The sequence below is a fragment of the Zalophus californianus genome, chromosome 3 (genome assembly GCF_009762305.2).
Source record: "Zalophus californianus isolate mZalCal1 chromosome 3, mZalCal1.pri.v2, whole genome shotgun sequence".
NCBI lineage: Eukaryota > Metazoa > Chordata > Mammalia > Carnivora > Otariidae > Zalophus > Zalophus californianus.
Window position 1 is genome coordinate 130,307,209 of NC_045597.1, and position 15,854 is coordinate 130,323,062.

Sequence of the window (15,854 nt, forward strand, 5' to 3'; positions counted from 1 at the left end):
AGATGACATTTATCTGCTGAAGCACCTAAGAGTAGAAGCGCACAGAACTGCCACGGACCCCATTGAGCTGAGGCCAGGTGGCCTTGTGCTGGTTTAAAAGAAGCGTATTTAAAAACAAAGGAATTTGGCAGCAAGATAAACTCTTCCAAATCAGGGATGAAAAGACTGGATGAATCCATCCTTTCAGGACCAGGTAAATTATTTATTGCCACACAGGTCTTTCCTACTCTGTCTGGCCTAGAGTGACATCTCCATTCTCTCCATTGTTTCTATCCCATTCATCTTGCTACAAAGAACATATCACTTTTAAAAAAACTTTTGGTATTAATACCTGTTATTTAGCTTTTCATGTATCAATCCCCAAGTTCCAGAAGTAATTGAAACTTTCTCGAGGCCAAAGGCCACGCTGTATGCTTCTTTGCCTTCCATTGCTTGCAATTCCACTTTACATATTGGAAGCTCAGTCATGGCCAGGATAAACTGTGTCCATAAACCAAACTGAATGTTTATTCTTTGGAAGTACCTAATTTAATACATGTTAGTGTTTCCTATGTAAAGGACAAAGTGGCAGGCACTCTGAATAATGGAAAGTGAGTATAACCAAGTCTCTGCCTTAAACAAGCTTGGATTGCTCTTGTCCTATTTCCTTTTATTGGATATCACATGTATTCAAGTTCAGTCTCCCCAGATAAATGATAACATCTTGAGGGCAGGGGCTCTACCTTTTATTTCTATGTCCATTTGGCAGCATCTTACACACTTAAGTAGTAGACATTTTCAATGTAGACATAAATGAGAAGGATAGTAATTTCTAAGCAGGGCACCAAAGGGCAGATTGGAGAAGGGAGAGGGCAGAGGCAAATGTGCAGGGCAAGCGGCATCTGAGCTAATGAAGGAAGAACAGGTGCAACTACACCAGGTGGAAAACAAAGAAGAAAATCATCCCACTTAGAGAACACCACACGTACTAAGTAATAAAGGTACAGGGCGTGTAGGTAGGAGTGAACGATCATGGTGGACTGAGGGTATGTGAAGGTAAAGAAAGGGGGGAAATGAGGCTGAAGCCAGTCCATAACGTGGATAAGATGTGGGTCTTGTTCTGCAGACGGTGATTAACACAGTCGCGATTTATTTTTGGGTTTTGTCTTGTTTCTTAAAGTTGAACCAAGGCACAGCTTTGGTTTAGAAAAATGATTTGGGAAGGTTGTGTGATAGAACACAAGGAAATGTTGAGGAGAATAGAAGCAATTGTTCTTCTTGGAGGTCTGTAGGCAGGGAAATCTGAGATATGGAGGTTTCCGTGGAAAGAGAGGGAAAAAAGCAAGAGAAATTTTACACAAGCAGAAATAACAGACTGTGTGACTAGATGTTAGTAGCTGAAGCAGTTGGGGGTGGGGACTGTCCAGGTGTCTCCAAACTTTTCCAGCTTGGGTGACTGATATTTAGGCAGTACCATGACTTACAGTGGTGAAGAAAAGTGGAGAAACTAATCTAAGGTTAGTTTTTAACCAATGAGGCATTAAGAAATACAGACTAGATAAAAAGGTAAAAGTTAGTATATAGTGTAAATAATTTTTTCATTTCTACAACAGTTCTCATGAATACTTTGTTTTTAAAATTTGTTTATCGGAGAAGATAATATGACAATGCTGAAACTATCAGCTCCTTCAAAAATGGTCAAACTTCAATGGAAAACTATGGACATCTACGTTCTTTCCATAAATGTCCAATGATCAATACGTTTTTACCCAAAAACATACTGATGAAGTCATTCACTCTCCTCTCCTGAGATCCCATCCTTCAAAATAAAACATTTTTCTCTATAATCCTACCCCTGGCCATATGCATTCGATAGGTGCAGGGGTACCTGATTAGGGGTAGACAGTCTCTTTTCACGTGCTTGTCTATGACCTTCAACACCAAGGTGGAAATTTTGTCTCCTGATACTCTCCTCTGACTCTGATTTGGACAACTTCTCATTGTCTCCCTTTTCTTCCCCACTGGAAAGCTTCTTTTGATTCCTTTTCTTCTTCTGTTTCTTCTTTCTTTAGCACTTTTAGAGCTCAGTTTGGATGTTTCAGAGGAACTCTCAGAGAAACCCATCATTCTGCTTCTCCAATACTTGTGTATTCAGCTGCTGCAATTGCAATTGCCTGTTGGACCAAGAGGCCACACATACAGTAAGCCATTTCCAAAGTCTGGGAAACCCTATGATGGGGCACCTCTCTGCCATGAATGTAATTACACTATGCACATAATCATGTCCCTTGTACATGAAGTGATGCCGTTTTCTTTGCACTATGACCAGAGAGGTTACAGAGCACTCTTGCTTTGTAATAAAGCCCCATTTTACTTTGGAATTAAGCTATTACACACTATTACTATATTTATAGTAAAACAATTTAAAATAGTATATATGAAGGTTTTACTAGGTAATTTTGGAACATAAAACTCACATAAATCATACAATAAGAAAATGTGTACATCTCATTCAGGTAGTTAATTCAATATTATCAATAGAGTCAGATACTCAGTTTAATGAAGACTGAATTGTCTGAAAATGAAAATGAATTATTACAAAATACATCTCAAGAAAATAAGGGACTTCTAAGGGTTTCCTATTAAATTCCTGGGATGACCTAGTGTTAACCCTTTATTAAAAAATTATGTTTTTTACTATTAAAACAATCCTTGTAAAAATTTGAAAAATAAGGACATAGTGAATTAAAATTAAAAATCACTCATAGTCTTACATCCTGGAAATAATTGGTGTTAATATTTCTTCCAATCTTTATATGTAATTTTTAAATGGTCTGCATATATACTAAATTTTGTATCTTACTACTAATACATTATATTAACATTTCACTGTTATAATATTCTTAAAACACATAATTTTATGGCTGAGTAATACTCTGAGACACAAAAATATCATAATTCTATTAACCATTTTTTAATTTTAAAAAATTAAATGCTTTCTGATTTTTAATATTTTCAGATACTGCACTGAACATCTTTCTGCATTAAAGTTCTCTGCATGACAGATTACTACCTTCCCCCTAATAAGTTAGATACTTTGAAGATATTTAACTAGTTGAACCATCAAATAAATTTTAAACTCTTGCAGAATATTTAAATTTGTGTTCTCTTAGTACAAACTTTCTCAAACTTCTCTACTGAAGTGCCCCTCTGGAGAGGAGAATAAGGAGAATCCTCAAGAGTTTGTGTCTTCGCCTAAAGTGGCCACAACCATAAGTATAGGTTTTCTTAACAGCTCATGTTTTTTATTTTGAAAGTGCCTGCCACGTTAACAAAATCGATGCACATTTTGCTTTCTACCCCATAGAGTATCTGTTAACTTAAACATATAAATAATTTTCCCTAAATTCTGTACACAACTGTTACTCTGGTGAAACATACCATACCTGTTCTGGGACTTTGCATAATGTTATGCATACTGAGGCATCATGGATAACAGGTTTAGGAGGGAATGGCTTAGAACATTCTCTGTGCTGGAATGAGCTGGTTATGGGGAAAGGTACAATGGGACACATGCCGATTCTTTTTTTTTTTCTCCTTAAATTTTTTTATTGTTATGTTAATCACCACACATTACATCATTAGTTTTTGATGTAGTGTTCCATGATACATTGTTTGTGCATAACACCCAGTGCTCTACGCAGAACGTGCCCTCCTTAATACCCATCACCAGGTTAACCCATCCCCCCACACCCCTCCCCTCTATAACCCTCAAGTTTGTTTTTCGGAGACGATGGACTCTGCCGATTCTAACTCAAACTAAAATTGGTTCCTTTGACCACACCAGAATGAAAATTCTGTTTATATTTAAAAATCCAGTAAGGAAAATCTCCCTGGGGAAGGCCACAGAGCCTCTTGGACTTTGATTTCTAGGAAGAATTTTAAACCAAATAATAATACCTCAGCTTCTTCTTGCTCTTTTTTAAGACGATCTAACATCTGCTGAAATTCTAACTCCTTTTGCTTCGCTTCCTCAATGTTTGCCTGGTTCTGTTCTTCATAGGCCATGGCAACCACAGCAAGGATCAAGTTTATTAGGTAAAAGGAGCCCAGAAAAATCACCACAACAAAGAAGATCATGTAGGTTTTCCCAGCAGCACGCAGTGTCTAGGGGAAAAATGGAAATCATTATTTTAGGAACACAAAGATCTTGGAAAATTATTTCAACTTGAATGGCATATTAGGCATGAAGAAGGTGGGGAGGTTTGGTATAATCCCATGTTATCAAAAATATAAAGGAATAAAGTTATACCTCTAAAGAAAACAAACACTTTTTCAGTACAAAGGATGTAGCCATCTATTTAAACTTATATTAAAATTAGGTACGGTTCTTCACTATTTTTAAGACTAATAATCCTGATTTTTTTTTTTACCCATAGTCTGAAAATTACTCAAAAACTAGCTGCTCTGCTCATTTTCAAATTAGAGGACCAGACCTTTTGCTGATAAAATTCCATCTTTACCAGGAAGTATTAATGATGATGTGTTATGTTCACACAAAGTAGATAGCTTTACTGAATGATCTTATCTGCTCATCTACTCTTATATTTACTTTTCATTAACATGTATTAAAAATTTCTGAATGCAGTATATGGTAAAAAAATTCAAATGGTATAAAAGCTATTACATGAAAAATCTCTCTCTCCTATCTCTGATGCCTCCTCATTTCCCTTTTCTATCAGTTATTGTTGTTACAATTTCTTCTCTTTGATAAAGTTTTAGTAGTGTTAGTGGGTATACTCGTTTTCATTTTCATAGGAGTTCTGTGTTGCATTCTGCGGTGGTTCCCAGCAACGTGTGAGAAAGTCTGCCTCCCCACATCTCACCCAGACAGCATCTCTCTTTTGATCTCCATCATTCTAACCACTAAGAAATTAGAGGTCACTCTAGTTTTAATTTGCATGTCCTTAATTTTGAGTAAAACTGAGCATCTTTTCTATACACTTAAAGTTCTCTGTATTCCTTTTTTCCTCTGAAGTATATACTTATAGAATTTCTATATTCATTTATAATATATCAGAAATGAAGTAAACATAAAACAGGCTACAAGAAGAAATCTGGCAATTAGGAGAAAAGTGATTCATTTTTATATATAACACAGAATAACCATTTTCATCTCCTTCCTCTTGGGGTTGGGTGCTGAGAATATGTAAGTGAAAAGATGCAGCCCACAGGCCCAAAAGGATCACATCTACGCTGGAGAGATAGCCATGTGAATTAACAATTACAGCACAAATGATGGATAAACTGAGGAATATTCAAAGGGCGTGGAGATCTAGGGGAAGGAGCAAATGAGTTGGGACAGGAACATTTAGAGAAGTGAACTGAGTCTTCAATTCTTGTATTAGTTTTCTAGGGCTGCCATAACAAAATACTACAGACCAGGCAGCTTACACAACAGAAATGTTACTTGCTCGCAGGTCTAGAGGATGGAATATCAACGTGTTCGTGTCCTGGATTTCTCCTGAGGTTTCTCTCCTTGGCTGGCAGATGGCGACCTTCTCAGAGTCCTCACGCAGCCTTTTCTCTGTGCGTGGGCACATTTCTGGTGTCTCTCAGGTCCTAATCTCCACTTCTTATAAGGACACTAGTCAGATTGGATTAGGACCCACCCAAATGCCTCATTTCAATTTAGTTACCTCTTTAAATCCCTCACTCCAAAAATAGTCATTCTAAGGCACAAGGAGTTAGGACTTTACCATATGCTTGGGAGGGGATACAATTTAATCCATAACAACTGTACCTGGGAATTCAAAAACTAAAGCACGATGAACCTAGGAGAGCCTGGTGTTTCGGGCACTGCAAGCAGGGCAGCATGGGCAGATACCAGCGTGGCCAGGAGAGCTACAAGGGCCATGATGGTGTATTTCCTGCTATTTACTTAGGACCCCATGGGATGCTATATTCAGAAATGGGGGGAAAGGGAACTGGAGATCAGAGAAGCCAAGAAAGGATAAGACAATAATTTATGATTTTAAGAATTATCCACTCGACTAGGGCTGGAAGTAAAACATGTCTCATTTTAGTGATAATAGGGTTTTGTCCTTTCTAAATTGAATAAAACATCTCACATAAAGTCCAGCAAGGAACATTCACCAGTTTTTATGCCATTCAAAAATGCAATGAATGTTTCTCTTGGCACTCACCTGTTGGTAAAGGTTTTCCCAGTAATCCTGGTCATTAGCCGAAACAAGGCCAAGAAGGCCCAACTGAAAGTGTCAAAGCTCGTGTAGCCATAATCAGGGTTTCTGCCTGCTTTCACACACCTGTACCCTTCTGGACACTGACTACATATGAAAAAGAACGTCGCAAGTTAGAATGCTTCTAGATGCAGGTTAAAGAGTGCTACAGAATAGTTAGACATCCAGGTTCCTTTTCTAGGGGGACAATATTGAATAATGATTAAGAACACATTATTTGGAAGCAGGAAGAACGGGGTTTGAAGCCCATCCCTATGACTTACTAGTTGGTGACTGTGCCAAATTACTGAACTTCTCCAAGGCACAGTTCACTCCTTCTGTGAGAAAAGGATAACACCTACCTCAAAAAGTGAAGACTGTTGGTTAAGTTTAAAAAAGATAATACATGTAAATTACCTAGCCTAGCTCCTGTAGCTATAAAGCATTTAATAAATGGCACCTGCTATTAGCATCATCATTAAAATTTGGAAACTTCCACCAGATGCCAAATAATAGCTCTTGTATCAAAAATATTGATAAATAGGCCTCCACCAAATCTGGGTTCCCCCAAATTATTCTTGGAGTGAATCAGAATAAAAAATAGCCTAAACAGAGCAACTGTGTAAGTTCATAAAGATTTGTAGCTTTCTGATATTTTTCTAAAATTGGTGGATTGATATCCATGATGCTATTGAACAGTAGTCTGAGCTGTCTCTGGGAGCAGCAACCTTATTTGTTTAATGTTCCCAGTATACACAGAGTCTGGTGAAGAAATATCTGGTCAGGAGTGCCTGGGCGGCTCAGTCGTTAAGCGTCTGCCTTCGGCTCAGGTCATGGTCCCAGGGTCCTGGGATCGAGCCCCACATTGGGCTCCCTGCTCCGCGGGAAGCCTGCTTCTCCCTCTCCCACTCCCCCTGCTTGTGTTCCCTCTCTTGCTGTGTCTCTCTATGTCAAATAAATAAAATCTTAAAAAAAAAAAAAAGAAAAAGAAATATCTGGTCAGGGGCTCTGCAGCAGAAATGAAGTTGGTGCATAGGAGAAACTGCAAGATGGGTATTTCGCATAGAGAGGAGATTCTTAAAATATATTTACCCAAGTCCATGGGCTCCTTTTGTTTAAGTGGCCAAAATGTCACTGCATTCAGTCATTTATGAGTCATTCTTGATTGGAAAAAGAGTAGAATTTGGGGAACAGGACATTGATTCTGTCACTCTTCCTTCCAGAAAGAAGAAAGACTTGAAACTATCCAGCCAACTTTGGTAGGGTTTCCGGAAGTAAACTTTCTACTTTCTTAAGATTTGTATGACTTGTGTCTTGTTTCACTTCAAGCACTACCTCCAAGTTTTGCTTTCAGAAGTATGCATTAACCATAAATGTTTTAAAGTTTGGGCTCACTGTGGGACATAATAATGCCATGAAATATATGAAAGCAATATAAAATCAAAGGTTCTGATTTTAAAAAAAAGCTGATTGGATATGCTTTTCCCTTTTTGTAGCCTTTTGACTAAAAACAAATACTACTTACCCTGAATCTGTGCTCAAACCACAAAGGAGAGCATCCTTAGATCCCTCCAAGTAATAAAAATATTCTGTTTAGGAAGAAATTCAACAATATAACATTAGACAGTGACACAGAAGGTAGGTTAATTAGTATAGACATATTCACACACCTTCAGGCCCAGTCTCAGGCAATCTGCATTCATTTATTTATTATATTCTCATATATTCTCCCTCAAATACTTATTGATAACCTCTTATGGGACAGGCACTGAATATAATAATAAAACCATGATAAACAAGATAATTAATTTTGTATATCTTTCTTTACATGTAGGTAAGGGTGGAAATTGGGGACAGAGAAGGACAAGTAAATAAGTAAGTAAATAAATCAATATACAAGGTATTTTCAAGATAGTGATAAATGTCCTAAAGAAAATAAGACAATGTGACAAAATGTGGTCAGGGAAGGCCTTTCTAAAGATATGACATTTGAACTGGGGCCTAAATGCTACAAAGAAGCCAGCCATCCAAAGACCCTGGAGAAGAGATATTTTTGGCGGGGTGAAGAGCAGGAAGGAGCAAGGGCCTTGAGGCAAAAGTGAAGTTAGTGTATGGAAGAAACAGCAAGATAGGCAGCCTGGCTACAGTGTAGTTTGTGGAGAGAACTATCGTGGCAGAGGTAAGCAGGTGTCAGATGTTGTCAGCCTTTGTATGTTATGAAAGGAAGTTTGGATTTAAGTATGGTTACAAGTAATAGAAGTGGGAGGTAGAAATGGGCGGTAATCACTATTTGAAAACGTCACTCTGGTTGTTTTGTGGACTGCGGCCCTATAAGAGAGCAAGTGTGAAAGCAGGAATATGACTTAAGTGACTATACTGAGAGGTGACGTGGCTAAAACTCAGAGTAGCTGTGCACATGGAGAGAAGGGGATGAAAACAGCGTGGAGGGGACTTGCCGCCGGAGTCGGAGTGGAGGTAGAGGGGGCACACAAATATGACCATCAGGTAGGTAGTTTTCAAAGCTATGGGCCTTGAGTTACCCCAAAGAGAAAGTGTAGCTCAGAAAGGGAAGGGGAGAAAAGAGAATAGCAGGGAGACCCTAACTGAGCCCCAAAGCATTCTAGAAGGGGTGGAGCCAGCAAGGCCATACTATAAATGGACACGCCTGTCTTCTGAAATTCTCCTTGTTTATTCATCAATCAGCATTTATGTAGGACTTATGGAGTTTCAGACATTGAGATATGGCAGTGAACGAAATGCACATTTCCTCATCATGGTACCCTCTGTGTCCATTTTCAGCATAAGAGATCCCATAATCTCTTCCTCCATACACTCTCAAGGCTTACTGTTAAGACAAAGAGCTGATCCAATCATACACAGTAAACATATAAAGAACTAACAAATATCCATGCTTCTTAGTAAGGGTCCATCTTCCCGTTTGGCTCAAATCAAAGAAATAAAGATGTAATGATTAGAAGGCCTTTGGAGGTGATAGCAGAAGAAAGACTGAAGTCAGATATACTTGGATTATGAAATGTTGCTTCTACCCTTTCCTATGTAGGTGAATGATCATACCATGTGAATGGTTAGCCACTGCCACTGCATCTGTAAAATGTGCTTAGATGCCCGCTTTGTAGAGATGCTGGAAGGCATAAAGAGGATATTGCATGTAAGGCACTTACTGCAGTGAGCCACACATTCTACACAGTTGCTCAGATGCTCAGAGAGCAGCAGATGTCATTACTAAACTACTAGACAATTCCAGGGAAGATTAACTGACTGACTTACACACCATTTTGTCTTACACAGAAGATACAAATCTTAGAAGACACAAATAAAACAAAAAAGCCTCCTAGTTTGAGGTGAAAATTTAGATGAGAATGCACATGAACAACTTTTTGGAAAATTCCTGTGCCTGAGGTAGGGCAGGCATGACGTAATGAGGACGGAGGAGGTTAAGATGCAAATTTTTTGTACATAAGTTTCCAAGATATTTTTGTAGTGGAAGGATTACTTAGAATTATCCTTATAGTAACTCTGGCTCACATTACCAACCACTGAGGAGCTGCTTTATAAGAATGGGCTCTAGAGCTGCCCGTACTGGCGCATGGCAGGGCAAACAGACTCAAGTCAGTACAAGAATGATGAAAGGTAAAGCCATGGCAGCAGTACACGCTGGTCTTATAGAACACTTTAAAATAACCCCTAAACAAGCAGACATTAAATTATTAGAATAATTAGCCTCAAGAGTATTAAAGTTAATATGTAAAGGGAAAACATAATGCAAAGAGAAATAAAAACATGTCCATGGATCATATGACCTCATTGAAAAGAGGAATTCTTAATCTCAGGAAACAAACTGAGGGTTGCTGGAGTGTCGGGGGTGGGAGGGATGGGTGGCTGGGTGATAGACACTGGGGAGGGTATGTGCTATGGTGAGCGCTGTGAATTGTGTAAGACTGTTGAATCACAGATCTGTACTTCTGCGACAAATAATGCAACATATGTTAAGAAAAAAGAAAAAGAAGAAAATAGCAGGAAGGGAAGAATGAGGGGAGTAAGTCAGAGGGGGAGACGAACCATGAGAGATGATGGACCCTGAAAAACAAACTGAGGGTTCTAGAGGGGAGGAGGGTGGGGGGATGGGTGAGCCTGGTGATGGGTATTCAAGGGGGCACGTTCTGCGTGGAGCACTGGGTGTTATGCACAAACAATGAATCATGGAACACCTACATCAAAAACTAATGATGTAATGTATGGTGATTAACATAACATAAAAAAAAAAATCAGGCCACACATTGACCAATGAGTCCGCAGAAAAGCATCCCTAACCCGCAGGAGGTTGCCTCTATTAGAATTTTGTACTTATGAAACAAATAATACATTATAAGTTAAAAAAAAGATGATGATAGCGGAAGGGAAAAATGAAGGGGGGAAATCGGAGGGGGAGACGAACCATGAGAGACGATGGACTCTGAGAAACCAACTGAGGGTTCTAGAGGGGAGGGGGTTGGGGGAAGGGGTTAGCCTGGTGATGGGTATTAAAGAGGGCACGTTCTGCGGGGAGCACTGGGTGTTATGCACAAACAATGAATCATGGAACACTTCATCAAAAACTAATGATGTAATGTGTGGTGATTAACATAACAATAAAAATTATTAAAAAAAATAAAAAATAAATAAAAAACACCTCTAAAAAAGGCTTTGCCGTAGTCACCAGAAACCACTTTCAGAACATATTCAGGATTTCTTTGTAGGCTGCCTTTACCATTGTAATTCTTTCATCTCTTCAAGAATTCCAATTCGTTTACTTCCCCATTTTCTCATAATCTATCAACCAACTCCTGGGTTCACGTCTTTCCTTGTCCAGTTTAGAATCCAATAGACACTTGTTTTCATCATCCTTTTACAATTTCCACAACTTCCAAGTATTTCTCTCAGTCTATCATATTAACCTGGCCCAACATTAACCCTACATGTAATCAAAATAAAAAAAACTGGTAGTGATCCCAGTGAAAAAAGTTAAGCTTGAGTAAGTATTGTAAACCGATTATTAATCGTAAATGTGAACAATTATCCATAAGATATGTTACTTTTATAGTATATAAATTAAGGAATAAAATTCTTTGTACATTGAAAATAAAATTTAAGATTATACCAATAAAAATCAGAAACTTAAAAAATAAGTAAAAATAAATCGGAAGGGAAAATATGCTAAATTCCTCATCAAACATGGGTAGTAAAGAAATGTTACATTAAATATTTTACTTGAAAACTTTCAGTTTTCCCATTTTAGGCTTCTATATTTTTTTTTGTTTTCTTTATTTACTGTCTTTTACTATATTAGCTAGGTTGTATTTGCTTTTATCTTCTCCAGTGAGTGGGAGAGTATACATTTAGTAAAGTAAGAAAATGATGTATATTCTTCATAATCCAAGGAGAATCCTGAACTTTACTCCATGACCTTATTCTGTCAAAGGCATATACACTTAGAAGGTTGTATATGTATCTTGACGTCCCCACCCCCACTCTGGATCTAAGTATCTATTAAGGTTTATGGGTTCATGTGGGCAGCATCATACAGACACACTGCAGGTGTTAGAAAGCACAATCTTGTTTGATCTCATTTTCACCGAAATTCATCAACAGCTCTGGCAAGAGAAACTGTGTTAGGGGACAACTGTTCAGAAAACATGCAGTTCAGGCTTTCTGTAAGATATTCTAAAATATACTTGTGAATTAAGAAGACTTCGAGACTGTGTGTACAGATCGACTCACATGTTTCCTACAGAACTAGTTCTGATGAATTAAACTTTGATATAATGCCACTGGCTAGACTGAGGGAAGCCCTTAGAAAGAGCTGTGAAACTCATCATTGATTATAGGGATAGTGCTGATAAGCTGAGTAAACCCACTCTGCTTTATACAAATCTTCAGAAATACTTATCAAGCAGACACTTTAATATATGATAATTAATATGATTGTTATACTAGGATTTACACAACTGTATGTTATAGATATAATACAAATGTAAAAACATAATTATATTATATAATAAATAAATTACCCTATAAACCTAAGTATGAATTATACAATAAAACTATAGTATATAAAACACATAATATGTCTTATGATGAAATGTAATGGTTAATATTAAGTAATAGCCAAATGTATTTCTCTAGAGCAAATTTATTCATTTTTATCTCACAGAAATTGGGTATTATGGAACTATATCATGTGTCTAATACCAGAACTGCTAGAAAGCTTAGAACCAGGGAGATTTATGAAAATATAACAGGATCCAAATGCACACTGCGGCAACTTTCTATATACTCGAGCAATTTTGAAATAATTAAAAGGAAAGCGACATTTCATTGCTAAAAGAGAACAATCTTATTTCAACCTATTAACAACTTCAGGGACATTCTTACTTTTATAGTCTTCTTCTTCAAGGGTATCTATTATGCTTTCTAATGTTTCATTATTTTCCAGCGGATCCCGTAGGCATTTATGCTTCAGGTTGCCCATAAAGAGCTGCAGCCCAATCAGGGCAAACACGCTCAGGCAGAATACAGTTAGGATCATGACATCAGAGAGCTTCTTCACAGACTGGATCAGAGCTCCCACAATGGTCTTCAGTCCTGAACACAGGGGGCAAAAAAAAGTGTTGCTAATGAAATAAAGCCTCTGAATGAGAAATAAAAACAAAACACAAGCTTGCCTAGAAATGCATGCACCATATTAAATCAGTGACCTTAAATAACCTAGTTTGAAAAAAGCCTAGTCGATTTGCTGTTTTTTATATATTTTTTGTTTCTATATAGTACAGCAAATGATAAAAATTGTAAACTGTTTCCAAAGAGTAACCAAATCATCAAAATGAATAATTTGGTTGCTCACACCATACCCATATTCGCTTGTAAAAATAATTTTTAAATTAGTAATTTAGTAAATGCTTGTCAAACAAACCATCTCTCTATAAAGACATTAAAACAAAGAGGCTGAATTGCAGCATAGAGTGACAACTTAACTAATTTTCAGTTAAGAAATGGTTTGTTGTGGAAAGCTAAAAAACACAGTACGACATGCAATACTCCCATGCTGATATTTTTTTTATCTCTTTTCCTAACTGTATGAAAAGCAATAAAAACAAATTGAAATTTTCATTCCTGGCTAAACAAAATGGAAAATGATCTGTTACACAGGAGGGAAAATTTCAAGTTGAGATATGAGCCAAACGGCCATCTTTATCCTCTAAGACCCATGCAGTTGATTAAACTCAAAGGCTGACTTTTAATAATGATTGTGAAAAAACATAAAAAATCAAACTTAATTAAAATGGCATAAGAGAAAGTCATTCTTGTCTTTCCTCCAAATGGTCAAAGTCAGCCCTGGTGTTTAACCCCACTCTCACCTGGAATGACTGAAATTGTTTTCAGTGCTCGGAGAACTCTGAATGTTCTCAGCGCTGAGACATTGCCCAGGTCCACAAACTCTGTCACATATCTGTAATAGGGAGTTCACACACAACACAGTGACAACACACACACAAACAAACGAAGAACAACTCCCAAATAGTTGGAGTTATGAGTGGCCTAATGCTTCACACCAACCACTCCTTACCTGGAATTACAGAAATAGTTTTCAAAGCTCTCAACACTCTGAAAGTTCGAAGAGCTGAAACATTGCCTAGGTTTACAAATTCTGTTAAATACCTGTAGAATTAAATCAGAGTTATTCAGAATTTAGATAGAGTCTATGATACTTACCTGTGCCTTTACTCAAGGTATTGCCTAATTTGGAAAATTCTTATTTAAATGGACAGTTCTGCAAGCCCTCTTTTTTTTTTCACCTATCACAACTAATTTAATTTGATTAGATTTGATTTGACCCCTTTTACATGAGCAAAATGCAAATATATTATTAAAATTGTTCCACACACTTAAATGCCTAAATAAACAATCAAATGCTTCAATTATCAGACCTCAACATTATGGTAATATAGATACTTAATATCCTATAAAATGTCAGCAGCAAACCTTGAAAACTCTATGCTAATTAAAAGAAGCCAGACACAAAAGGTCACATACTGTATGATTCCATTCATATGAAATGTGTAGAATAGGCAAATGCCTAGATTCAAAACATTGATGAATGGTTTCCAAGGATTAAGGGCAGAAGGGAATAGAAGTGACTTCTTTTGGGGATGATGGAAATATTCTGGAATTATAGATTAGTGATGGTTGCACAGCTTTTTGAACATACTAAAAAAAAACACTGAATTTTAAGTTTAAAAGGGTTAATTTTATGGTATATAAATTATATCTCAATTAGAATAATGAGACCTCTGAGAAGAGGCAGCCTTCTTTGACACAATGTTGTCTTATCAGCAGGTGGCAGGTACAGCTTGCAGCAGTCACATGACCATGAAAGAAGCGAGGCTGATGGACAAGGAGGTGGGCAGGGTGGTGAGGGAATGGGAAACTAGAAATCTTAAGACTCTTCTCTATTGTCTAAATTCCTCCAATGAACATGCATTACTTTTAAAATTCAAGATGACAGAGGGAAAATATTGTATCCAGGTTTGAGATTTCAAAAAAACAAGGGAATATTTCTGGCAAATAGATTTGTGAAAAGAACAGCAGTGTGAATTAATTTAAATTATATTTTAATGTAATATTTTTCCCTTAAAAATAAACTGTGGCTGCAGATGTAATACACATACAATTCACTGATGTTAGGATTAGTATGCAGTGTTAGGTCTTATAAAAAGATTTACTTCTATATTTTAATATACTTATTAGCTCTTGAATAGTATAGGTTATAATTAAAGGCCCGAGCTTTTTCTGTGATTCTTACAGGTTTTATTAGTTTTTAACTAAGACATGGAGAAAGATGTGAACCTTACTTGCACTGCATAGACTATCCATCCAGGTGCTGAGCATGGAGGAGAAGATCAATCTTAATGATGTCATACACTTTTGAATGAGAAATGCTCTTTCTCAAAAATTAATATTTGCCTATCAATGACTAGCTTTCACAGAGTATCCTTTAAATGCAACCTTTACATACAGGAAAAGTCAGACCCCAAAGGCTTGTTCTTACTGGACTACTGTGCTGTCTGTCATTCTCACGAGTTTGCCATTTCAAAAAACTGAATGTACTTACGCAAAAACAATGACGACAAAATCGAGCCAGTTCCATGGGTCACGAAGGAAAGTGAATTCTCCTACACAGAAGCCTCTTGCAAGGATTTTGACAAGTGACTCAAAAGTATATATTCCAGTAAAAGTATACCTAGACACAAGAATCCGATGGGATATTAAATATGAGGAGAATACAGCACCATGTAAATCTTTATTTTTTCTGATCAACCAAAGAAAGGCATCTATTGGAGTGTGGCTGTTGGCTTATGGATCCACTCTATTAGAATAAACTACAGTAAAGGTATTTCCAGAAAATCTTCAAGTGTCCATATTAGAAATTCTTACAGAAAGTAGAGGTATTCAAAATGACTAGAAGATAGGTATTAGATCTGCCTGGAAAAGTCCTACATTACTCCTATCAGAAAGACACATGTCTAAGAACGAGGCAGGACACCTGATATTTTCTTTCTTCTAGAAAAGACCGTAGCA

At 37.2% G+C, this 15,854-nt stretch overlaps 1 protein-coding gene across 1 annotated transcript in view; it reads right to left on the reverse strand.

The window, feature by feature from the left end:
* The window catches only part of SCN9A (sodium voltage-gated channel alpha subunit 9), a 177,229-nt gene that overhangs the window by 75,980 nt on the left and 85,395 nt on the right, over window positions 1-15,854 (reverse strand). Inside the window, 10 exon segments of the mRNA XM_035726822.1 lie at window positions 1,868-2,022; window positions 2,025-2,114; window positions 2,117-2,153; window positions 3,940-4,146; window positions 6,186-6,217; window positions 6,220-6,326; window positions 7,744-7,807; window positions 12,651-12,860; window positions 13,843-13,934; window positions 15,388-15,516. Of these exon segments, the coding sequence (XP_035582715.1) occupies window positions 1,868-2,022; window positions 2,025-2,114; window positions 2,117-2,153; window positions 3,940-4,146; window positions 6,186-6,217; window positions 6,220-6,326; window positions 7,744-7,807; window positions 12,651-12,860; window positions 13,843-13,934; window positions 15,388-15,516 (1,123 nt within the window).